The sequence below is a fragment of the Nicotiana tomentosiformis genome, chromosome 10, assembly GCF_000390325.3.
Source record: "Nicotiana tomentosiformis chromosome 10, ASM39032v3, whole genome shotgun sequence".
NCBI classification, from domain to species: domain Eukaryota; kingdom Viridiplantae; phylum Streptophyta; class Magnoliopsida; order Solanales; family Solanaceae; genus Nicotiana; species Nicotiana tomentosiformis.
Genome location: NC_090821.1, coordinates 1,398,073 through 1,423,848, shown reverse-complemented (window position 1 = coordinate 1,423,848; position 25,776 = coordinate 1,398,073). Strand labels below are relative to the sequence as shown.

Sequence of the window (25,776 nt, the reverse complement as noted above, 5' to 3'; positions counted from 1 at the left end):
AGAGGCCTATGCTCAAGAATTGAGGGACAATAACCCATGCTCTGATGTGATTATAAATATCTCTAAAGATGCTTTGGCAGAAGGAAAAAGAAGATTTCTTAGAATGTATGTGTGCTTCCAAGCTTTGAAGAGTGGCTAAAAAGCTGGTTTGAGACCCTTAATAGGTCTGGATGGCACATTTTTGAAAGAGAAGTGCAGGGGAATTCTAATGGTTGCTATGGCTCAAGATTCAGTGAAACACTTTTACCCACTTGCTTGGGCAGTGGTGGATAGAGAAACATCTAGAACATAAAGTGGTTTATGGAGCTATTGAGATCTTCATTAGAGCTGGGAGATGGTGAAGGAGTGACATTTATGTCAGATATACAGAAGGTACTTCTAATTTTTATTATTCATTTCCAATGTTAGGTTTACATTATGTATTAATAAACTTTCTTTAATATTGCAGGGTTTGCTGGATGCTGTGTCTACTGTGGTACCTAAATCACATCATAGATGGTGTGTTAGGCATCTTAAAGATAATTGGAGCAAGAATTGGAGGGGTTTAGAGAAGAAAAAATTACTATGGTGGTGTGCTTGGAGCACTTATGAAGAAGAATTCAAAGATCATTTGAAGACAATGGGTGATATTAATGAAAATGCTGCTAAAGATCTCATATGGTACCCACCCCAAAACTGGTGTAGGTCTTACTTTGATACCACATGCAAGAACTACATGGTTGATAATAACTTTATAGAATCATTCAACAAATGGATTCTTGAGGCTAGACAAAAGCCTATTATCAAGATGTTAGAAGATATTAGAGTGAAGGTAAATTTCTAAGAGCCTTTTACTTCATTGTTTCTAAAGCAGAATCATTCCCTTTTTTTCTAATGTGGCACCACTGTTTGACTATGATTTTTTCTTGTTTGGAAGGTCATGACTATGTTGAAAGATCGTGAAGAGGAATGTAGAATTTGGAGAGGAGAATTTAGTCCTTATGCCATGGAGTTGCTGAATGATTTCACACAGAATGCACAAGGGTGTGAAGTTGTTTTTAATGGAGATAATGGATATGAAGTTGTTGAAGGTGCACACAGGCATACAGTCAATCTTCTACTTAAGAAGTGTACATGTAGGACATGGGACTTGTCAGGAATACCATGTCCTCATGCCATCAAAGCTTTAGATAATAACAAAGAAGATCCATTGAGTGAAGTGCATTGGTGGTATTCAAAGAAAGCCTACATGTTGGTGTACATGCATAAACTACAACCAGTAAGAGGTGATAAATTCTAGAAATTTGAGCCAACACATGCAATGGATCCACAAAAAGTACATAGAATGGTTGGTAGGCCAAAAGTAAAGAGAAAAAGAGAAAAAGATGAGGCAAGAAAGAGAGAAGGAGTTTGGTCAGCTTCAAGAAAGGGGCTTGTGATGACATGTGGGCACTGTGGCAATAGAGGTCACAACATCAAAAAATATCCTTTGGTAAGTATAATATTCTTCTTAACTGTCTTAACAATCTTTTCACTGCTATATTCTCCCTATCCTAACAGTCTTCTTGATGCTATTGTAGGTTGGGGGATGTTCTCAAGATGTGCAAGATGTGCCTCAGACAGCACCTCAGGACAGTCAAAATTCAGAGTATGCATTTATGCCTACTCCTGGACTGAGGGTGTTTACTAGTCCAGTCCATGAAGCAACTCAAGCATCATCCTCTGTTTTACCAAAAAACAAGCAGACGAAAAAGTCTATTGCACCTAAAGTCTGCTATCAACAGTTTGATGTATCCCAAGGAACACTTCAACAGTCTGTTGCATATCAAGGCATACTTCAACAGTTTGCTCCATGTTCAGATATTGCTGATGATGAAAGTGAATATGAAAATGGAGATGAAGATGATGAAGAGCCAATTCTGAGGCCTAAAGTGATATCTGAAGCTAAGACTAGGCTTCAACAAAAGAAGTTGTTGCAAAAACCATCTGGAATTAGAAAGATCAACTTCAAAGGAGATGAGACTGGTGGGAATATACCTACTAACTTGCCATATTCCTCAAAGAAAGTTACTTGGAAAGGCAAAGCAGCAATGACCTCTAACCAGTTGGTAGCAGAAAAGGAAAACAGAGTTGGTAAACTGAAGGCTAAGAAGGCTAGGTGTTAGGGAAGATTAGAATGACTGACTGTTTTTTTTTGTAATGACTGATTCAAGTACTAGTATTTTGCTATTTTTTTTTTGGTGAATCAGTTGGGGAAATTGCTGTATTGATTCACTCGAAAAAATCTTTTGTTGTGCTTAATGTAGGGTGAAACACTATGTTGACAGTTTAGTTATATTTATAGTTTGGTATTTAGTTATCTTTTGGTGGTATTTATGACAGAGCAGTTTTAGTTATGTTTATGATTCAAGAAGTAGTGCAGGCATTCAGTTATGGTTTGGTGTTTATGGTTTGGTATTCAAGAGTATGAACAGATTTGTTTGAATGAAGTGGTGAACAATTACAGTGCTATTCATATCTTTGTCGTATCTCATTTTGAGCAACAAAACGACCCGTTAGTCCAAACAGTTTTATGATAGAGGGACTATTGTATTACCTTCAACACTAACAGTTAACAAAACACTTCATGTTACATAAAAACTGCAGGACCATAAATTAACAAACAATTAACCAACACTACATGTTACATAAAAACTACATATTACATTAACCACTTCAACACTAACAGTTAAAACTCCAACTATTATGGAGTACATTACATAAAAATTGCATATTACATTAAACAATGTTAGCACTAATCTGCAAACTACCTAGAAATACTAATCTGCAAATTACCTATTAACCAACGTTAATAACCAACGCAATAACAACTATTTGACATAAAGTAAAGTAGAAAGACACAGAATCTTCAAATACTTCTCAATCCATCATCTTCACCGCGGCAAAAAACATAAAAGCAGCCCATGATCATAGCAGTACTCTTCTCAATTGATTAACTTTTAATTCTAAATTGGAATCTTTCTCATTCAAGGCAGATACTTTGTTCAAATCTGCAGCTTTGCTACGAACCATATCAGCCACAGTCTGCTTCAACTTGTTCCTTTCTTGACGAAGGGCATCTAATGATTTTTTTTTATTATGGATAAACATTGACACATGAGTTGGAAATTGTTCATCGCGCCATTCCCAATAACGACAACCGTTCTTCTCAGAACGATAACATTTGTAGAATCTACGATCATGTCGTAGCAGTAAAATGGTTGACAATTAATCCGCAATAACATATACGGGAATCACCTTGGTCAAGAGAAGAAGCAGAAGAAGATTCAGACATTTTAATCAACAGGAAGAATAGTTATGAATGTAAATTCAAAAAGAAGAAACAAACTTGGGAGGTAGGAGATGGGAGATGGAGGATTTGAAGAACCCTAATGAAAAGAGGAAGAAGAAGACGCTGATGAGTCTTTAAAGATTTGTTTAGTTTGGGTTTAATGAATTCGTGGGGGCGGGCGGGTCAATAATGGGGCGGGTTACGGATGGGGCAGGAGATTAGAGCTGGATTTTAAGTTGGGCCAATGGAAATATAACACGTGGATTAAAATTATTTTTTTATTATTTAATAGAAGGCCGTTAGAAATAAGGGCATAGTTGATCCAGAAAATAAACGGTAAGTGCTTTTTTATTCAAAAAGGTGGAAGGAGGGCTTTATTGTACCAAATTCAATACTTCAGGGGTACTTTAGGCCCTTTTCCGTTTTAAAAAAAAGTTAAGGTGTTTAAGCCAATTTTTTAGAAGGAAAAAAGTGCTTTTAGTAGAAGCAGAAGCATAAAAAAGTAGTTTCTTCTCAAAAATATTTTTTGAAAATTATTTTTCAGAAAAATACACTTAGAAGCAATTTTTAAAAGCGTGATCAAACACTAATTTGTGATCAAAAGTGCTTTTTAAATTAATTAGCCAAACACAAATTATTTCTCACCAAAAGTATTTTTTTGAAAAACACTTTTCAAAATAAACTTATTTTAGAAGCTTGGCCAAACATGCTATTAAAATGCTATAATCACCGTTCACTTGTTTAAAAGTTTAAATTGTTCAATATATAAAATTTATATCTCAAAATGTGTTTGTAGCACGCTGTTTACATGTTAAGTACGTAAAAATTCTTTGATGATCAGCAAAAGTGAGACTCAAACTCATAAACTCTGCTATTGTCGAGAAATTTTAGGTTGTATCTAACGCTAATACGGTAATACGTGACGTAACTTGTTATACTCGAGTAACAAATGAAGAGTATCTCTTGCTAGAATTTGGAATTTTGGATAAAGTTGATTCCATATATGGGACCGTTATGTTGCACTGTTAAACATATTGGCTGATATTAGGTCTTATCACTTTTAATGCATTTTTGTGACAAAGTAATATCTCTTATAAATTGAATTATATTTAAGGTGAATGTCAATATTTTAGAGATTCAGGGTTTGTAACTTTATGGCTAAGTCATTTTTTCCATATAAAAGGGTTCTATTCCATTATAATTCATATCAGAATCAAAAGAATTCTCTCTCCATCTTTCTTTGCAATATTCTTCTTTTCCTTTATTGTTTTATTTCACGTTATCAACACGAGACTCTACCGTATCAAAAAGTTCTTTGAGAATACTAAGGTATAATTTTTCTCCTCTTTTAATTATGACTGATGTTATGAAAAGAAAGTTTGTTTCCCTTGAAATTTCGGGCAAGAACTATATGTCGTGGGTGTTGGATGCTGAAATCCATTTAGATGCAATGGGTCTTGGAGACGCTATTAAAGATAAAAGAAATGACAACTTAAAGTCGGTCACACTTCCACAAGCATGATATGATTGGACTCATCCGAGGCTCCAAGACTTTAAGTCTGTTTCTGAATACAATTATGCAATGTTCAGAATTACTTCTAAATTGAAATTCTGTGGAGATAGTATCATTGACTATGATATGCTTGAAAAAATGTTCACAATGTTTCATGCCTCCAATATGGTCCTGCAACAGCAATACCGAGAGAAAGTTTTCAAGAATTACTCTAAGTTGATTTCTCTTCTCCTTGTGGATGAACGAAAATGATTTGCTCATGAGAAATCATGATAATTGACCTACTGGGTCTACACCACTGCCTGAAGTGGATGAGGTGTATTCCCATTATGCTAAGTGTGAAAAAGGTCGTAGCCTTGTTCGTGGCTATGGCCGTAGCCAAGGAAGAAAATTTTCCGGTGTTAATCATCCCCAAAGAAAAATAACCACCAAAAGTGGAAAGGGAAATATGAGAAGCCAAAGGCAACGGGTTCAGAAACTGAATGATATCGTTGCGGTGGAAAAGGGCGTTGGGCAAATATTTATCGTACACCAAGACATTTGGTTGAGCTTTATCAAGCATCTCTAAAGAATAAAGGCCCTGAAGCTAATTTTGTCTCAGACAATGAATTTGAAATCACCCACTTGGATGTGGCAGATTTCTTTGAGCACCTTGATGAAAAAATAGACCACTTGATCGGTGATGGATCGATCCGTGATTAAAGATGATTGAGTAGTTTGATTTTTATTTTTGCCTATTCGTAGTAGTTAGTGAATAAAGATCATATAATCGTAGTCTTTACCTGAGTACCAGTTTTTCAATTAGTATTAATTAGTTTAGCTATAATCGTTTATTTAATAAAACTTTCGTTCTGTCTGATTTTATTTTCATTAATCATTGTTTGTTATCGATTTGGTTTACTTAGCGTTTCTGCTGACTAACAAAATAACAAAATGATAATTGCTTAAGTACTATTCAGACAAATGAGGCTAGTAAAATGACGAACATCAACACCAAAGAAATGAGCTTAATGTTCTTTAGTCTTGAACAAAATACGTGTGATCTATAAACTTATAAAGGCAGCAATTATACTACTAATGGCTACGTATATTTACCACTATTGCATATGTTCAAAAGGAAACAAGTTGAAACGTTTTTGTTACTGGGAACGTAGCAGCATCAATTTATAATTAAATTGTTCAGTCTTATTCGTTTTTACGATACCTTTTAAAATTTTATTAGAAAATAAGTCTATTGTATCATTGATTTTTACTTTATTTTTTTTTTCTAGACACTAATAATATTTATTGTGTCATCTTTGATGTTGTATTAGTCATATGTGTTGTACTTATAATTGTATTATTTTTAGCTACGTAATTATTTATATCATAAGCAGAGTTTGCTCGAAATTCCATTAAAAGGTCATCATTGAACCATTGATATAACTTTATTTCTTTTCTCTGAAAATACTAATGTTTATTTGCATATTTCTTTTTATATGTCAAATTATGGGAAGAAAATATGGATATTTCTCAAAGCAAACTTGGGTCAAAGTTCTATTTGTTTAATTGATTCATGTACGACACATACAATATTCAAAGAGAAGAAATATTTCGTTCATTTAAATATGTGTAAGGCAGATGTTACTATAATTTATGGTAGTGGTAATTTAATTGAAGGCTCTGTAAGAGCTACTATAACTCTGCCTAAGGGAAAAATGCTTATCATAGATAATGCAATATTCTCCTCCAAGTCCAGAAGATATCCGCCGAAATGGATATCATATTGAGACAATAGATGAGAAAAATCTTGAATATCTCATTATTACCAAAAATGTCTCTGGCCAGAAAAGGGTTATTGAATTTTTGTCTTGTGGCATGTATTGGACAAGAATGAGTGCAATTGAGGCACATTCTATCGTAAACCAAAAGGTTACGGATTCCAATACTTTTGTACTTTGGCATGATCGATTGGGTCACCCTGGATCAATTATGATGAGATGAATTATAGAAAACTCAAACGGGCATCCGTTAAAGAATTTAAAGATTCTTTTAAATAATGAATTTTCTTGCACTTTTTGTTATCAAGGCAAGTTAAATATTAGACCATCACCAACAAAGGTTGGGATTGAGTCCCCTGTGTTTTTGGAACGTATACAAGGGGATATTTGTGGACTTATTCACCCACCTAGTGGGTCATTTAGATATTTTATGGTCTTAATAGATGTATCCTCTAGATGGTCTCATGTGTGCCTATTATCATCACGCAACCTCACGTTTGCAAAATTAATGGCACAAATAATTCGATTACGGACACAATTCTCCGATAATCCAATTAAGTCTATTAGACTTGATAATACTGTCGACTTTTCATTTCAAGCACTTAATGATTATTGCTTATCAATTAGGATAAAAATAAAATATCATGTAACTCATGTTGACACTCAAAATGGCCTTGCAGAGTTTTTGATTAAACGTTTGCAATTGATAGCAAGACCGTTACTCATAAAAATGAGGTTGCTCACTTCTGTTTGGGGTCACGCCATTTTGCATGTAGCAAAGTTAGTTCGTCTCAGACCGACAAATTATCATAAATATTTCCCGTTGCAATTGGTGTTAGGTCATGAACCTAATATATCTCATTTAAGAATTTTTGGACGTGCAGTATATGTGCCTGAAGTACAGCCATGTCGCACCAAGATGGGTCTCCAAGGAAGGTTACGAATATATGTTGGGTTTGAATCGCCCTCCATTATTTTCTATCTCAAAATATTAACGGGGGATTTGTTCACTGCTCGATTTACAGATTGTCGATTCGATAAGACACTTTTTCCAAAATTAGGGGGAGAAATTTGTAAAATCAAACGGAAAATTTTGTGAAAAAATCCATCATTGTCTCATCTTGATCCATGTACCTCTATTTGTGAAAAGGAGGTACAAAAAATTATTCATTTGCAGAAAATAGCAAATCAAATGCCAGATGCATTTATAAATTTGAAAAGGATAACAAAATCATATATCCCTGCAGAGAATATTCCAATCCGTATTGATGTCCATGCTGGACAATCTTCTAGTGTCATATTTAATGAGTCAAAAGCACGCCTAAAATGTCAAGAAACAATCTAATACGAGTTGGATTTACTTGCAAAACGTGAAGTTTTTAGACCCGTAGTCCAAACACCTAATGGTGTTAAGCCTGTTGGTTATAAATGGGTCTTTGTACATAAGAGGAATGAGAAAAATTAGGTACAAAGATATAAGGCACGCCTTATTGCACAAGGATTTTCACAAAGGCCTGGTGTCGATTATGAAGAGACATATTCACCTGTTATGGATGCAATAACATTTTGTTATCTCATTAGTTTTGTTGTCCATGAAAAGCTTGGCATGTATTTAATGGATGCGGTTACAGCCTACCTTTATGACTCACTTGATAATGAGATATACATGAAAATTCTCGAAGGATCTAAAATGTCTGAGGCACATAATTCAAAGTCCCGGGAAATATTTTCAATCAAATTGTAAAGATCTTTGTATGGTCTAAATCAATCAGGACAAATGTGGTATAACCGACTTAGTGAATATTTATTAAAGGAAGGTTATATAAATGATGTAATTTGTCCATGTGTTTTTATAAAGAAAACAACATCATAATTTATTGTACTTGTCGTATATGTTAATGACATAAACCTTATTGGAACTCCAATATAACTCCAAAAGGCGATTGATTATTTAAAGAAGGAATTCGAGATGAAAGATCTCGAAAAGATAAAATTATGTCTCGATTTGCAAATTGAACATTTGACAAATGTGATTTTTGTTCATCAATCTGCCTACATAGAAAATATATTGAAACGGTTTTACATAGATGGAGCACATCTGTTAAGTACTCCGATGGTTGTTCGATCAATTGATGTGAATAAGGATATGTTCCAACCTCAAGAAAAGAATGAACAGTTTCTTGGTCCTGAAATGCCATATCTTAATATAATTGGTGTATTAATGTATCATGTTAATACTACAAGGCATGACATAACTTTTTCAGTTAATGTCTTATCTAGATATAGCTATGCTCCTATAAAGAGACATTGGAATGAGATCAAACATATATTGCAGTATCTAAAAGGGACTACGGATATGGGCTTATTTTATGACAATAATTGCAGTCCCTGTCTTGTTGGTTATGCCGATGTTGAGTATTTATCTGACCCACACAAAGCTCGATCTCAAACAGGTTATGTGTTTATACGTGGAGGCACTGCCATATCTTGGCGATCGACTAAGCAATCAATCATGACTACTTCATCTAATCATACTGAGATAATTGTTATTCATGAAGCAAGTCGAGAATGTATGTGGTTGAGGTATATAATACATCTTATTCGAGACAAATATGGTTTGAAGTGTGCCAAACTACTCATGATTTTGTATGAAGATAATGCAACATGCATAGCCCAATTGAATAGAGGATTCATAAAAGGAGATAGGACAAAGCACAATTCACCAAAGTTATTTTTCACACATGATCTTCAAAAGAGTGGTGATATCAATGTGCAACAGATTCGCTCAAGTGATAATATGGCTGATTTGTTCACCAAATCTCTACCAACGTCAACCTTCAAGAACCTAGTGTACAAGATTGGGATGCGAAGGCTCAAGGATGTGAATTGATGCTCTCGTCATGGGGAGTTAATACACGTTATACTCTTTTTCTCTTACAAAGTTTTGTCCTACTGGATTTTTCTTGCAAAGTTTTTAACGAGACAACCAAAAGACGTATGTCTAAACATGTATACTCTTTTTCCTTCACTAGAAATATTTTTCATTGGATTTTATTTTAGTTAAGATTTTAACGAGGCACGTTATCTGTTGAATAGACATCCAAGGGGGAGTGTTATAAATAGAATTATATTTAAGGTGAATGTCTATATTTTAGAGAAATTTTAGGGTTTGTTACTTTGTGGCTAAGTCACTTCTTCCCTATAAAAGGGTTCTATTCCATAGTAATTCATATCAGAATCAATAGAAAACTCTCTCTCTCTCTCTCTCTCTCTCTCTCTCTCTCTCTCTCTCTCTCTCTCTCTCTCTCTCTCTCTCTCTCTCTCTCTCTTTGCAATGTTCTTCTTTTTCCTTTATTGTTTTATTTTAATGTCCCCTTTTTAGTCGTCACAAATACATGAGCTGATGAGATATATAGTGAAAAACTTCTTTGCAGTGAAGGACGCTTTTTCTATTATATATATATATATATTCGCTTTAATAAATGGACAACTCTAAACATCATATATTTTACCTCTTATGGATAGCATCTCAGAACGTGAAATCAACCACTGATACTTGCATTAAGTTGGTGCCTACATCATATTCTTTTGGGGTGTGGTCCTTTTTCAGATCCTGCATAAACGTGAAGACAAATGAATTTTTTCAGAAGAATCCCCTTTGATTTCTGTATATCTATGTCTCGTATTACACTGTGTGTGTCCTATTATATACACAAAGAGCTAAATAAAATGACAAAGGTCTCTAACGGACTCTGTACAAATGAGACAAAGAATGAAAGTTGTATTCTATCCTACTTAGCAGACTATCTAGAATATTCTATACAAAATTACTCTTATCTTCTTATTTCTTCTTGTTACTCATATACACATATAGTTGTAGGCCCAAAGCATAAGTAGTCTATTGGCAATAATTTAGTTGAGGCAGTACTGGTCCAAACCAATTAATTTAACCAGCTCAGAATTTTATGTCAACTTCATCAAAATCACTTGTACGCTTTAGATCATCAGAAGGAAAATAATCAAACACACCACAAGCAAAAGCTTCGTCAACAACCCCCTCAAGTGGGAGCCCGGAGATCGGACTCCTAACTTGCCCAAAAAATTCCGATGAAGGGGCCCTGCCAATCCTTTTGTGAAGAAGTCGGCGATTTGGGTAGAAGATGGAACAAACGATAGGGAAATAAGGCCATCCAACATTTTTTTACGAACAAAATAACAATCTATTTCAATATGTTTTGTTCCTTCATTAAAAAATGGGTTTCTTGCTATGTGAATTGGCACTTGATTGTCACAGTGGACGGAAACCGGAAGGGAAGGAGATACAAAGAGATCAGAAATAAGTCGCACAACCAAGGAAAGTTCTGCAACAAGACGACGAATAGATCGATATTCAGCTTCCGCCAAAGAGAGAGAGAGCTCACCTGTTATTTTACAATTTCCAAGAGATAGGACAATTGCCCAAACTTAAGAAGAATCCACTCATGGATTTCCGAGTATCCGAACAGGATGCCCAATCTGCGTCACAAAAGCCTAAAATTTGAAAAGAAGGGTCAGAAGAGAAGAAAAAATCCAAACTTGGATCATTCAGAACATATCGGAGTGTGTGCAAAGCTGCCTGAAAGTGGCCAGATCTCGGAGAATGCATATATTGACTCAAAGTTTGTACAACAAATGACAGATCAGGTCGTGTATGTGTGAGAAAGTTTAATTTCCCCAAAAGTCTCCTATAAATTATTGGGTCCGTCAAGAGATCTCCTGAATCTATAGTGATCTTGATATTCAGATCAAGTGGGGTGGATACTGTACGTGAATGTAAAGAATCAAATTCAGAAAGAAGGTCAAGTGCAAACTTCCTCTGAGTGATAATAATACCTCTAGGTTCGTGCAAAATTTTCATTCCTAAGAAATAATCTGCCTCTCCTAGGTCCTTAATTCTAAATTCAGAGTCAAGAAAAGACTTTACTTCATGGATTTCTGCTTGATCATTTCCTGTCAGGATAATATCGTCGATATAGATTGCCAATATAGTCGTCAAAGTCCTATAAGACTTGAAAAACAAAGAATAATTATTGACTGATGAAGTAAAACCTCTATAACCCAATACGGAGGAAAGACGAACTTACCGTTGGCGGGGGGCATGTTTGAGTCCGTAAAGGGATTTACGAAGATGACACTCATGTGGTGGACTCGGAGGATCAATTCCCGGTGGAAATTTCATGAACACCTCTTCGTCCAAATCGTTGTGAAGAAAGACGTTATTGACGTCCAATTGGTATATTTTCCATCTCTTCTTAACTGCAACAGTTAGTATACACCTGACAATCGTCATTTTCACCACCGGTGAAAAAGTTTCTGTATAGTCTATTTCCTCCCTTGGTTTATCCCCTCTTATCACTAATCTTGCTTTTAATATCTCCATACTTCCATAAAATTTGACTTTAACTTTTTATACCCGCTTGCAGGGCAATGCCTTCTTTCCCAAAGGTGGTGGAATAACATCCCAAGTGTTGTTAGATTTTAGTGCCTCGAGTTCCTTTGCCATAGCTGTTTGCCAACTAGGATGAAATGCTGCTTCTCAGTAAGAATTTTGTTTAAATATTTGACATATGGTATTAACTAAGTGTTGATTTGTTTGTAAAAGAGCAGAAAAGTAATAAGATTGAAAATGGGTTAGAGGAGGATTTGGTGAAAAAACAGAGTAAGCATCACCACATATATAATCAGATAAATACTTAGGTGCATTATGTTCTCTAGTTGATTTGCATAGTCCTTCTGCGGGATGTGAATCAACTCTAGGTATATACAAAGTACCAATGAGAGATCCTGAAATTCTAGGATTAGGAGAAGATAACGAAGTCAAAACTGGTGTCATTAAATTAGGTGAAACAAATTTCTGAGATGAAGAAAAGATTGGTAAGATTTCATTAGAGATAGGGAAACTAGCTGGGAATAACTTTGACATAGGAGTGGAATAGGAAAAGGAAAAAATGGATTCAAAAAATTTGACATCTCTGGATACAAACACTTGATTTGCTTGAAGATTTAAAATCTTATATCCCTTTTTTGCAAAAGAATATCCCAAAAGGACTCCAAGAATAGCTCTAGGGTGTAATTTATCACGATTCCTAGATAAATTTGAAGCAAAATATAAACAGCCAAAAGGCCTTAAATGGGAATAATCTGGGACCTTTTCAAATAAAATCTGATAAGGGGACTTATTGTTCAAAATTCTTGAAGGAAGTCTATTAATTAAATATGTTGCTGTTAATAAGCAGTCACCCCAAATTTTCTTAGGCAAATGAGACTGAAATAAAAGAGCTCTACAAGTCTCTAGTAAGTGCTTATGCTTTCTTTTAACTACCCCATTTTATTGTGGGGTGGCAATGCAAGAAGTATGGTGAATTATTCCTTTTGAAGTAAATAAATCTGAAGTAATTGAACATGTTCCTCACTCATACGCATTGTCTGATCTAATAATCTTTACCTTAGCAGAAAACTGCCTCTCTATAAGAGTTAAAAAAAATTTAAGAGTGGAAAAAGCATTAGACTTTGTAGATAGCACATAGGCCCAAGTTGCCCTTGAAAAATCATCTACAATTGTGAGGAAATATCTTTCTCTTTTGTAAGTTGGAATATTGTATGGCCCAAAAGTATCTATATGTAATAGCTCAAAATATTTTTTGGTAGTAATTGAACTTGTTGGAAAAGGCAACTTGGACTGTCTTGCCATTGGGCAAATATCACATGGAAAAGATTGCTTATCTGAAGATGAAAGATATATATTTTTATATTCTTCATTGCATGACAAGGCAAATGTCCCAATCTTAAATGTCAAAGTTTGTTAGAACTCATAAAATCAGAAACTGCAACTTCGTTGATATTTGAACTTTCATTAGATGGAAAAGATCCAATTACAGACGCTTGAACAAATTCAGAAACTGGACTACAAGATTGAACAAGTGACTCTGAATTAACAACACTACAAGTCTTAACATGACTTTTAGGGAAAGAAAACATTGACTTAACAGGAACAGAAACAGAATTTGACATAGACTCAGAATTTGACACCCTAGACTGAGTTGAAACATCTTCCAGCACATATAGACCATCAATATTTTTACCAAGCACCACTTGCCTCTTCAAAGAAGGGGCATGTACAAAATATGTAATTTTAGTAAAAAGGATATCACAATTAAATTTCTTACATAATTGGTTAACAGATAAGAGATTATGCTTGAAACTGGGAACATAAAGAATATTTTATAGCTCAAGATCAGGTGATAAAGCTACACTCCCTAAACTAGTGACCTTAACTCTGTAAGAATTTGGTAGTGTAACTTGAATGGGTACAGAAAGTTCCTTAAAGTTGTTTAAGAGAGTTTTATCATGAGTCATATATTGAGAGGCATCAGAATCTATTATCCAACACTTGGATGTTGAAAAGGCAGTAAAACAGGATATAAAAGTGTAAAAAGTATAACATTTACCCACAAAGTTGGCACTAGCATTAGCATCAGAACCTGAAGCATTAGAACCTCCACCCTGGACAAATTGAATCATGTTTATCAGTTGTTCACATTGCTCTTTAGTAAATCCTTGTGAGTTCATCAGACTTGGTAAAGCACCACCAGAAATAATTCCACTTCCTGATCCTTCACTTTCCTCAATAGCTACAACATTAACTTGGGCACTCCCATAGTTTCTCTTTGGCTTAGTGAACTTTAAAGACTGTGGATAACCAATAAGTTTGTAGCATTTTCCCCTTTGATGTCTAGGTTTCTTACAGTATGAGCAAAACATATTACTTCTCCTTGGTTCATTGCTACTGTTCTGATTTCCCCCTTTGTTTTCATTGTTAGTTTTCTGCAAGTTCTATTTCTGTGTATTTACATTAAAAATACTAGATTTATTAGTGACAGTGGTCACTTGATTTTCAGAGTGTACCTCTCTTTGTGACTCTTCATGCAAGATGATTGAATAGTCTTGGGAAGTAGTGGGAAGGGGCTTCATCATGAGTATGTTTTCCCTCACACCAGAATAACTCTCATTTAATCTCATTAAAAATTGAATAAGCTTTTGGTCTTCATTCATCTTGTGATTGTGAGTCTTAGCCCCATATTTGCTTTCATAGCAGCAAGTCATGAAGGTATTGAGGACCTTCATTTGATCCCAGATCCTTTTGAGTCTAGTGAAGTAAGCTGCCACATCATTTGTTCCCTGGAAAATATTATTGATTTCCCTATGTAGTTGGAAAAGCTTTGCACCATCAGCTTGACCATACCTTTCTTCCAAGTCACCCCAAAGTTCTTTAGCAGTCTGAGAGTAAATAACACTTTCAGCTATGTCTTTGCTCAAGGAGTTCAACAACCAAGCAATGACCATGTCCTTGCACCTTTTTCACTGGTCAAACAAAGGTGAGTCTTCAACTGGTTTTTGACAAGTTCCATTAATGAAACCTAGTTTGTTCTTAGCAGAAAGAGAGATTAATACACCCTTCCTCCAATTTTCATAACTTGTTCCATCAAAATTGACATTGATGCGATTCATTCCAGGTGAATCTGATGAGTTGAGGAAGTAAGGATGAGCTCCATCAACCAAATTTGAAACTATAGCAGTGCCATTTTCAGTTGAGGTGCCACTAGCTAGAAGAGGAGTTTCTGTAGTGTTTGTCAATGCAAGTGAGAAACAAATAGAGAAGAGCCGGAAAAGGAAAATAGAGGACTCAAAAATAGAGAAATCAGATCTGGATATTTAGAGCACCCGTTCTGATCTCATGAAGACCAATGAATTTTTCAGAATAATCCCCTTTGATTTCTGTATTTCTGTCTCGTATTACACTGTGCGTGTCCTATTAAATACACAAAGGACTAAATAAAATGACAAAGGTCTCTGACGGACTCTATACAAATGAGACAAAGAATAAAAAATGTATTCTAACCTACTCAGCAGACTATCTAGAATATTCTATACAAAATTGTTCTTATCTTCTTATTTGTTCTTTTACTCAGATACACATATAGTTGTATGCCCAAAGTATAAATAGTCTGTTGGCCCAATAATTTAGTTGAGCGGTACTGGTCCAAACCAATCAATTTAACCAGCTCGGTCTTCTATGTCAACTTAAATTAAAATCACTTGTACGCTTTAGATTATTAGAAGGAAAATAATCACACACACCATCGGCAAAAGCTCTGTCAACAAAACGCGAGATGATTCGTACATTAAACAACCTCATTGAAGTTTTACGACCTTTTTTCGATTTGCCGGCCTTTGTTTAAGCTAATGCAACCTAGTTTCTATTCACTTAATGGCCCGTAACCTACAATACAAAGAAATGATACACAAATTTTAACTAAATTGACTAAAATGCCTTCCAAGTTTTGTTAATGCTAATAAGCATTCAACGTTACAGAGAGTTGTCATAAAATAAAAAAATATGCATTGTAGGAGCCAAGATTCGAACCTGGTCATCAAGAGAGTGAAGGTTCTTTAAGCAGTTCTACAAACCAGCTCCTCTGTCCAGATTTTATGATTTAGGGGGCGACATAAAGTATATAAGGGGTCCTCACTATATATATATATATAAAATCTTTTTGCCGAAGCTAACGGGTTCCGGTAACCCCACCTCCCAACGTAGGTCCGCCCATGCTTACAATGAATAATAATTGTTGAAATACTTTTTAAAAAAAACATTATAGCTCATTTATTGGAACAAAGAATAATTTAGATAATTCTCTCCTAATCTTCTAAAGTGATACTTTTCCTTTCTTGATTTTGTAAGATGTTACTAATTTTGAATCAAATTTATTTGGCTTAAATGAATTTAAAAAGGATCGGTCAAGAAAATAATCTTCCATAACTTTTTAAAATTTGAATAGGAGAAAATGAATCTACAAAAGACTCATACTTTTGTACATGCAGCTGGGACAAACTTGATACTAAAATTTTAGGGATAATACATATTTTCCCCCTGAACTAGTCTTTTTTTTTCCAGATGTACACTTAAATTTTGCATGGGTCCTATGACCCACCTGAACATTTTCGAAATGGAATAAATACGTCCTTGAAAGGTCACAACCAGATATATGTTAATGTGTGAAATACACGCGCTGACACCTAGATTTTATCACTTAATTTATTTTTCTTTTCATTTCCTTTCTCGCTCTTCTTCTTTCTTTCTTCCTTCACCATTCAACTTCGCCAGAGAGTGGCCGGAGCTACTAGTGTCGCCGCTTGTTCATCTTAAATGCACTCGTCTGGAAATGCAAGTTCTACATCCAAGCCCTCTATTTTACGGTTTTATTTTTCTCTTGTCTTCACTATCAGTACTGTACTTTGATTAAGACCCCACAAAAGAACAACTGTCATTGTTTAACAACGGTCCGATCTCCCTTTTTTTCCGGTGAACTCCTCGTCGGAATTTTTCTAACTAGAATAATCCGTACAATTTTCTATCTAAAGCGACGGCAAACCACATTCGAAATACTTTGTCAGATATTTTCTAGTTTGAATCGGGAGAACCAAAAAGGACTTAAATTTTCTGCAAGGTTTCTAGTCAAGCCCCCGTGACTAGGGTTGCTACAGTGGTGAGCACCCTTCAATTCCAACTGAGTGGTTATGATTTCGAGTCATCCCAAGAGCAAAGTGGTTGTGATTTCGAGTCATCCCAAGAGCAGAGGGGAAGTCCTTGGAGGGAGAGAGTCTAACAACCTGTCTACTCGGGCAGGGATAAGATTTGCATACATATTACCCTCCCAGGCCCCACTAGTGGGATTATAGTGAATTTTTGTTGTTGTTGTTGTTGTTGTTGTTTGTTTTCTAATCAAGGCCCCGTGATGGTTTCCGTTTTTGCTTACTGATTTTTCATGCGCAAATTTATCTACCATGTACTTTTGGGAAATTTTTCTAGGAGGTGTTGGAGATAAGAATAAAATATTATAAGTCAAAAATGAAATGCAGTGCCATGGCTGAGTTTTAGAAATGAAAATCGGGAAAGAAGGGAAGGAAAAATCATAATTAATTATATCCAATTAAGAAATGACAGTTGTACACATTAGTCAATCTTAACTTATTTTTTTCCCTCTCACGTACTTCCTAGAGAATGAGCTCACTTTTTGTGCCAAATCATCGCTAAGGGGTATTTGTTTCGTTTTAAAAATATTCAGGGAGGTCATAGGATTTGGTAAAACTAAAACTAGATCGGGGGAAAGTATGTATTATCCCAAAATATTACTATATTACTTTTGTGATATTAACCCCACAAAAAGACAAATCCTACCTGGATTTTCTCCACCTCGTATCATAAATCAGTAAAAAAATCTTTGCTTTCATGTGCGCACCTACCGAACGCAATTATTGAATCTACTTTTCAAATTTTCGTGATTTAATTTTCCTTTAATAATTTTCTTGAATTCACACCAAAAACGACAGAATACAGAAGGTGACAGCAGATTCTTAGGTGACAATAGTCTAACTCCTAGACTATAATATTTACCTATATTATACACCAATTTATTTATATTTAGTATCCATTTGTCTATCCCTTTTTTCCCGACAATTTTCTTTTTTAAAAATATATTTGTCCATAAAATTTTAAAAGTTTTTAAAATTTTTTTGAAAATAATATTTTCAAAATCAAAATTTATAATTCTTTTTTTCACTCACAAAACTCCAAACATAATTTTAAATTCTAAATACTATTTTTCAACTTAACTCTAAACACTATTTTTTTTTTTTAAAATTATAAATTTTTATGACAAAAGGCCTACTTACATAAGTATTTTTCTCACAATCCAAGTGTTAGAAAACAGAGAAAAAAAAAAGAAAAAGAAAAAAGAGAAAAAGATTTTGTCTGCCTTTCTGGGAATTTCACAGACCTTTTAACACTTGTCTGTTTTTCTCTGTCTTCTGCAGCTGCATAGTATATACTGGGAACCCATTTGACTCTTAACTTATGTACTTGGCCTGAAAAAAAGCTAAGTATGTCAGGTTTATATAATAATAATCACAACTTCTCACCTTCTAGAGCTGCATCTCCCCAGATTAGAACTTCTAATCCAGATGTTGACAGGTATATATGGCTCCTTTCATTTCTTTGTTTAATCTTATGTTGCTGAATTCCACATTCTTTTTTGGTTATTTGGATTGAATTTACTATGCGGATTGTGATTGCCATATGTGTGTTTTGGAACATGTTAGTAATCAGTACTTGTCAGAACTGTTGGCTGAACATCAAAAGGTTGGTCCATTCATGCAAGTTCTTCCCATTTGTAGCACTCTCTTGAATCAAGGTAACTCCATTTTTTTAAAATCACATTTGCATATTTTCTTGATTCCTTGTATTATAGATGATGTGATAGATCTGACTTGATTGGTTTTTACCTACATGGACCACCATTGGTTTCGACTTTTCTTTGATATATTGGAAACAATATCTCTACCTTTTCAAAGTTAGGGGTAACGTCTGCGTACACACCGCCCTCCCAGACCCCACTTATGGAAATACACTGTATTTTTTATTGTTGTTTTTGCTCAGCTTTCCAATATGATTGGGTTGTGGTCCAATAAAAGAATTTGCCTTCTTTAGATTTTACCCCCTTTTGGATTCTGTGTAAACCGTAGGTTTATGTATGATTCTGTTGTTGGAATGTATTTGATTTATGAAACGAAAGTAATTTAATCCTGGAGGCATTGGAGGAGACATTTCATTTCTGGTGAAGAAGGTTCACTTGCAACTTGATTTAGTCGAGGTGTGCGCATCGTTATTTAAAAAAAAGTTTTACTTGCAACTTGAGGTTAACGAACAGGACTCTGAAGTATAACATTATACAATTGATTGGAGGAGGTTAAAGAACATAAAAAGAGTTTATCTTTCTTCAGCAAGTTGTATCTTTCCTAACCTGTATAAATTGTAAAAACATGGCCAACCTATTTCATTTCATAGGTTTAGGAGAATGAGTTCAAGCTCATCAGAATTTGCTTTTAGTGCATTGTTAAAAATAGCTCTTCAACTTTGAAATGTTGGTCTCGGGGTTTTTATAACTTGGACAGCTCGTTATCCTGTTACTAGTTTTCCGAAAGCTTACTAATGAAAAACTGAGGAAATTTCAACTTAGGTGATAGAACAGTCTTCGTGGAATAACCTACTTGAGAGTGGACATTCTATTCTGGCTTTGCTTAAAACTTGAAAGAGTTATCTGGCCACTTTGGAAAGCTTAAGATTTGTTTAGGTGCAAATTCTTAAAAGCATGCTCTTCATGTTAATGTACTTGATCTGGATTAGTTTGGTTGATATGCGCTTTAGTTATTAAGAACTCAATAGTTGTGAGTGTTACTCAAATCGTAATCTTCATTCTCCAGGTAGAGGTAGCGTAATATGTTTATTTCTCTTAATTTTGTGGTACTAAATTGTCTAGCTTTTGATGTGATTATGATGCCCATTCTGTTGTTAAATAATTTTGCACATCACAGTTATACTGCTATTTATTTGAAGCTTGATCAAAATAAGTAGATTATGAGTTTGAGCGATCTTACGGGGTATTTATCCATTTTTTGTCATAGTTATTGTGTTACTTTTGAAATATTGATTCGGTGATTGATTACCATAACATAATTCTGATTTTCAGAGATCTTAAGGGTATCAGGAATGACGCCAAACCAGATTCTTGGCGAGCTAGACAGATTTCGGCATAGAAGTCCAAGCCCTATGACTTCAGCAAACGTTATGTCAAATGTTGCTGGAACTGGATTAGGTGGTTGGAGCGGACTTGCGCAGGAGGTAATTGGACTTTTGATCTTATATCTGACAAGTTGTCCACATGTGGTGGAGTTCTTCTCTTAAAAGGACTGTCCCTTTACTGTCTCTGCGTTACATATAGGTTTAATCCTGTGGTGACTTCGTAAACAAATAATGCAATTACGTGGTCTACTTAAAGTAATAGATATAATTGTTGGTATATTTTTACTTCACTGGAACTAGGTACTGAGGCAACTGACGTATACTGAGCTTTGAGAAGTAATAAAAGTCAAATGGTTTCAGGCTGCAATATTTTGTGAACTTCTGGTTATAAGCATATTTCTTGTTTCTGCATTTGAGTACAACAACAACAACAACAACAATAACTACACCTCAATTATGAGTTGGTTTTGGGTCGGTTGTATGAATCCTTACTATTCGTGTCACTAAATTTAAATGAATCTGAATACAACATCGTGCAGAAATGAATCATTAGCTTTTATGCATGTTTAACTTTCAGAAGTTTCTGACACTTTTTTGATCTCATTGTTTCTTGAATAAGCACTATCGAATTGATTTGAGCACCAAGGGAGTGTGAAGACTGGAAGTCGATGAATTAAAAGAAAAAAAGCCGTAGTATCAGAGCTATACAAATCTAGATCTATTGATTCAGCAAAAAGTTTAGTAGCTGGCAGGAATTTTATGATTTTTCTCCACAGTACAAGTTGGAGGTAAGTTGTTATTAAGTGGATAATGGCTAAGTTCCTATTCTTCAAAGAGCTTAGGTTCTTAGCTTTCGATACATACCATTAAAGACGTGGCGGTAGGACTTGAACAGCTCGTTTCTTCTTCCATTAGTCATTTGATGTTTAGCTAGTTAAATCTGTTCTGAGGTACCGCCGTTGTCACGGAGCAGGTGAAGGATACATGGTAATTACCCCAAAAAGCTTCACTTGCTTTGAGGCATTTGGAGGCTCGTGCAGCTCGACAAGTGAGCTGAGCCAAGCCCAAACATTTCAGTCACTACATATTTCATGTAGACCTCTTTCTGTTTATAATGGCAATGGTCTCTGGGTCAACTCATGCACACCTCAACTAATTCACTAGGCAAACTGCTATCCTAAAGCACAGTCACCAGGTAAACTTGCCACCAAGGTCAGGGATGGGTTCTTCGCTTAGTAGGAGAATGAACAAAATAATGAATCCTGGCATTCCTCCTTTCCAATTGCATGCTAATGTCCAAGAGTCCATAATCAAGGTCTGAACAAAGGTTAGCTGGAACCAACCCAAACCTGAGATGAGCTTGCCCAAATATTTGCCTAAAAGTTGGATAGTAAAGGTTTAGATGTTAAGGTGATGATTGTTCCAACTATTTGTGACCTTTATATACGTAAAGGAGAGGATATTATTCTGCAATGATCAGGTTTGGGACTTCTCTTGGTTCTTGTGATTACTTCACATGTCATTTTTGTCCAGTAGCATCAGAAGATGGTTATCCGTTTGATCTAAAAACAAGAATATTAGGGGTTTCTGAAGTTATTGACTTGCATTCCATGTAATACCGAGGCCAAGGTTGTGAATACGATTGATTATGGACATACAATTTGTCACCGACAAAAAAATATTAGGTAACACGATTGACATGAATGTCTGATTTGGCTGTCTATCCGTACAGCTTTGGAACAAGAATGTTTCTTTCAGCGGTGGTATTGCTATCAGTTTCTCCTTTAAGATGTCAATGTTCAAGTTAAATGTCAGAATATTGACAACCTAAAAGAGTATAGATAGACCCTTACACTACAGAATTGGCCCACTAAATATTTTATTTTTATCATTTCTTTATTTTTTTTAATTATGAGGAAAAGGGAGTAAATGTGTCTGCCGGGAGTCATTTCTTTAAGCATAGCAGCCTGAAGATCAGAATGTGAAACTTATTGGTGAATGTGTGAAGATACAGATTGTTTTAGAACTTTTGAGCCGTTATATCAAGTTAGCACATCCTATAATGAAATTCAATCTCTCACACTAGTTAAGCTTTAAACTGTGTGCATCTTTATTTTGCCCATGCTGGTGATTCATTTGATAGTTGATTTTTAATGCTCAAGAATATAGCTATGGATTTTTTGTCTTTTTGCTTCCAAAGTGTCAAGCACTTTGTGTTGTGTGTTAACCGGTTTCTTTTATTTTTATTTTTTATGTATTCTCCTTATTTTATCCTAAATACCAGTTTCTGAATTTTTTGCAGAGATTAAGTGGACCTTCTGGAATGTCAATGGACTGGCATGGGGCACCAGCAAGTCCTAGTTCATACACTGTGAAAAGGATATTGCGCTTAGAAATTCCATTAGAAACTTATCCAAATGTAAGGGCTTATTTCTTGTTTTCGCGCACTGGCTGTCAGTGCTGTATAGTTTTAATTGGGGCAAATAAATCCTTCTCTGATCTAATTTCTGTTTGGATTTCAGTTCAATTTTGTTGGGCGACTTCTGGGTCCGAGGGGAAATTCTTTGAAACAGGTGGAAGCTACTACAGGATGTCGTGTATATATTAGAGGAAGAGGGTCAATAAAGGACCCCGATCAGGTAACTAATATTCTATTCTTTCTCTGTAGAATTGTCTGATTGACTAGCTCATAGTTTCATGTGTATATAAATTACCAATTATTACCTCTACTAATTGCAAAGTATCCAAGATGATTTTGTTGAGTATAACTTTCTTTTCACAAGTAGTTCAGAACAAAAGCATCTCATATATCTAATCATCCCAATGAGATGAGATAATTTTAAGTTAATGCCTGTCCAGCAAAACTTCAGCAAACTGTGTTCTTTCTTCTTTTTTTTATTAATATCTGTACAGTTTTCTGGCCTACTTTCTCTTAGTTATCTTCATATAAGAAGGATTATATTGATCTTGTAAGCTAGGTCAGTAAAGAGATGAACTGACTAATCTAAAGTGAATATCATTAAAAGGTAGGTATGATATATTTCACCATCCGTTTTGATTATTGGCTGGAGGCAAAGTACCTATTAATTAAAACAAATAAAACAAGTGAAGGAACGACAAAATCTTGATTAGATCTCCCCCTTTTACTTTTTAATAAATAGCTGGTTTTTTGGTCATCACCTAAGTTGTATATTTATACATCTATTGACTTGTTAATTATCATTTTTCCTATAAGTTCACCTACTGTATTAGTTATCTTGAGCAATAGAGAAGACTATTTCTGATATTCCAGTAGTAAACCCGAAAAAAAGGTACTCCGTAGAAATGAAGGAGGTTAAGAGAGAGAGTCGATGGGGCCTCGGGAGTGGAAATCTTACTAGTTAGGTCTAAATGAAGAAATTGTCATGAGCATTAAAAGTACTGTTAAGTTTACGAAAAGCTAAAGATTGGTGTGGATCGAGTTTCAGCCAATTTTACAGAAACTGATTATGTGATAGATTTGTATTGCACCTATTAGAGCTTTGCTACAATGATCAGTTATGTACAAAACAGGAAGTATAGGAACGTTAGCGTTCAAATATTCTGTCTAATGCTTATACTCTTAAGTATTTTTGTTAAATGTGTTGAACCAAGTTTCAGATTAAGGCTTAGTTGATTTGAGTTATGGACCGAAATTGGTATCAATAATTTTATCTATAGAGATCAATGAGGACCAACTTAGACTCACTACTCTGCAGTTGATTGTCAAGTTACCACTCTGTCTAAATCAGCTTGTTTCTTTTACTTCCTGTAAACCAGATTTACTTTTGAAGGTTTCTTTCAAAATTTTAATAGGCCATTTATTCGAGCTGATAATTGGAGTTCTAATATATTTTTATGCTTGATAATCTCAAGGAGGAGAACCTACGCGGAATACCAGGATATGAGCACCTGAATGAACCACTCCATATTTTAATCGAGGCGGATTTACCAGCCAATATCGTGGATATTAGATTGAGACAGGCACAAGAAATAATAGAGGAGTTGCTCAAGCCAGTGGTATGTATCTCCGATTACCCCTCCTTTGAGATTTGTTCAGGACTTTATGCTATTAATTAAACTGCACATGCAATTAATTACTCCTCACGAAAAGGACACGATTCTCAAAATACTAACAGCTGACTACTTTATTTACACAAAGATATTACTGTAGTTGACTATATAGGTGCTCTATGATGGCAGAGCCAGTTTAAGTATCTGACACCAAAACAACTTGTCACGCAGTAGACAAAACTTGGCTGCGATCCTTTTGCCTAATTAGGCTCATTTCAAGACAAATCAAGATAAACCAGTTTGCATGTCGTCTAAACTTGCTGCCTTATTCTTATGCAATGCTACCATTTACAGGACGAATCACAAGATTATATAAAGAGACAACAATTGTACGAACTTTCCATGCTAAATTCAAATTTCAGGGAAGAGAGTCCTGGACCAAGTGGCAGTGTCTCTCCTTTCAATAGTGGTGGATTGAAACGTCCCAAGACCGGCCGTTGAGAGTTAGTTCAGACATTCAAGTTGTTGATCCCATTTTCACTTGAATTCTTAAAGTCATGCCAGAGTATTCTTCTCAACATATCTCATACTAAACACGTCCCTTGTGCGGGCGACGTTGTGGTTGGCTTGTGGACTTCTATTTATTTTTTTTTCAACAAAAGAAACAAAAAGAAAGAGAGTATAGAGGAAGAATAGATCTCGTGGGTTATATAGTTGGCTCTTTGAATTAGTTTTGGTCATGCCAGTTCTTGTAAACTTCTTCCATTGGATTTATTTTTGTGTTAGTAATTGCAATATAAGATATTACATTATTACTGTCTCAGTGTAGTGTTTTCTAAGCATATAGGTCTTTCTTCAGCTTTGCCATTTGAGTCGAGTTACATTGAAAAATTATTATCATAGAATTCACCCATATAGTTGCTTTTACTAGACTCAGATTCATGTATGTGGTTCTTGAAAGGTTATGTGCGGATTATAGCTTTACTTTCATGCTGAGGGCAACCTGGTGCACTAAGCTCCCGCAATGCGCGGGGTTCGAGGAAGGGTCGGACCACAAGGGCTTTACCCTGCATTTCTGCAAGAGGTTATTTTTACGGCTTGAACCCGTGACTTGATCACACGGCAACAACTTTACCTGTTACGCCAAGCTTCCCTTCAATGACCCAAGAGAATAACTTTGGTGGCTTATGATGTTGAGGGTACATATACCATTGTAATTTCAGAAAAAGGCCAAAAATGCCCTCCGTTTGTTTTTGGTATCAAAAATATTTCTGCCGTCTATGTTTTGGACCACAAATGGCCCTTAAACCGTTAGACTTGTCATTGAAGGTGACATGGCCGTCCAACTAGGTTAGATTTGCTTACATGGTCATCCACCTAAGCAATCCAGTATGACAAAAATATTTTTTCAGATTTTTTTATTAAAATACAAAATCAACACTTATTCCGAAAAAAGTAAAAAAATTCCGGAAAAAATATTTAT

General features: G+C 35.1%; 3 protein-coding genes across 3 annotated transcripts; 2 read left to right on the top strand and 1 right to left on the bottom strand.

The window, feature by feature from the left end:
• The first annotated feature begins 300 nt into the window (after positions 1–300).
• On the top strand, positions 301–1,279 carry LOC138900610 (uncharacterized). The gene is made up of 3 exons (XM_070187715.1): positions 301–372; positions 449–811; positions 917–1,279. The coding sequence occupies exons 1-3, from the start codon at positions 301–303 to the stop codon at positions 1,277–1,279; spliced, it is 798 nt and encodes a 265-aa protein (XP_070043816.1).
• Positions 1,280–13,414: 12,135 nt separating this feature from the next.
• Positions 13,415–14,965, bottom strand: LOC138900609 (uncharacterized). Its single transcript, XM_070187714.1, has 3 exons — positions 14,528–14,965; positions 13,892–14,446; positions 13,415–13,720 (listed from the first exon to the last, which is right to left on the bottom strand). Exons 1-3 carry the CDS (start codon positions 14,963–14,965, stop codon positions 13,415–13,417), a joined length of 1,299 nt encoding a protein of 432 aa, XP_070043815.1.
• Positions 14,966–18,451: 3,486 nt separating this feature from the next.
• LOC104107128 (KH domain-containing protein At3g08620-like) lies at positions 18,452–25,103 on the top strand. Its single transcript, XM_009615854.4, has 7 exons — positions 18,452–18,653; positions 18,782–18,873; positions 20,209–20,360; positions 22,564–22,680; positions 22,784–22,900; positions 24,156–24,299; positions 24,648–25,103. Exons 1-7 carry the CDS (start codon positions 18,565–18,567, stop codon positions 24,792–24,794), a joined length of 858 nt encoding a protein of 285 aa, XP_009614149.1. The 5' UTR covers positions 18,452–18,564; the 3' UTR covers positions 24,795–25,103.
• The last annotated feature ends 673 nt before the right edge of the window (positions 25,104–25,776 follow it).

Coding starts and splice junctions, on each gene's coding strand:
- LOC138900609 (XM_070187714.1), bottom strand. CDS start 14,965: ATGGTCATTGCTTGGTTGTTGAACTCCTTGAGCAAAGACATAGCTGAA. Junction 14,447..14,527: donor ATGAAGAGTCACAAAGAGAG/GTACACTCTGAA, acceptor TAGAACTTGCAG/AAAACTAACAATGAAAACAA. Junction 13,721..13,891: donor CAAATTCTTACAGAGTTAAG/GTCACTAGTTTA, acceptor CCTTCTTTGAAG/AGGCAAGTGGTGCTTGGTAA.
- LOC138900610 (XM_070187715.1), top strand. CDS start 301: ATGGAGCTATTGAGATCTTCATTAGAGCTGGGAGATGGTGAAGGAGTG. Junction 373..448: donor TTATGTCAGATATACAGAAG/GTACTTCTAATT, acceptor TTAATATTGCAG/GGTTTGCTGGATGCTGTGTC. Junction 812..916: donor TAGAAGATATTAGAGTGAAG/GTAAATTTCTAA, acceptor CTTGTTTGGAAG/GTCATGACTATGTTGAAAGA.
- LOC104107128 (XM_009615854.4), top strand. CDS start 18,565: ATGTCAGGTTTATATAATAATAATCACAACTTCTCACCTTCTAGAGCT. Junction 18,654..18,781: donor TCTAATCCAGATGTTGACAG/GTATATATGGCT, acceptor GGAACATGTTAG/TAATCAGTACTTGTCAGAAC. Junction 18,874..20,208: donor TAGCACTCTCTTGAATCAAG/GTAACTCCATTT, acceptor TCTGATTTTCAG/AGATCTTAAGGGTATCAGGA.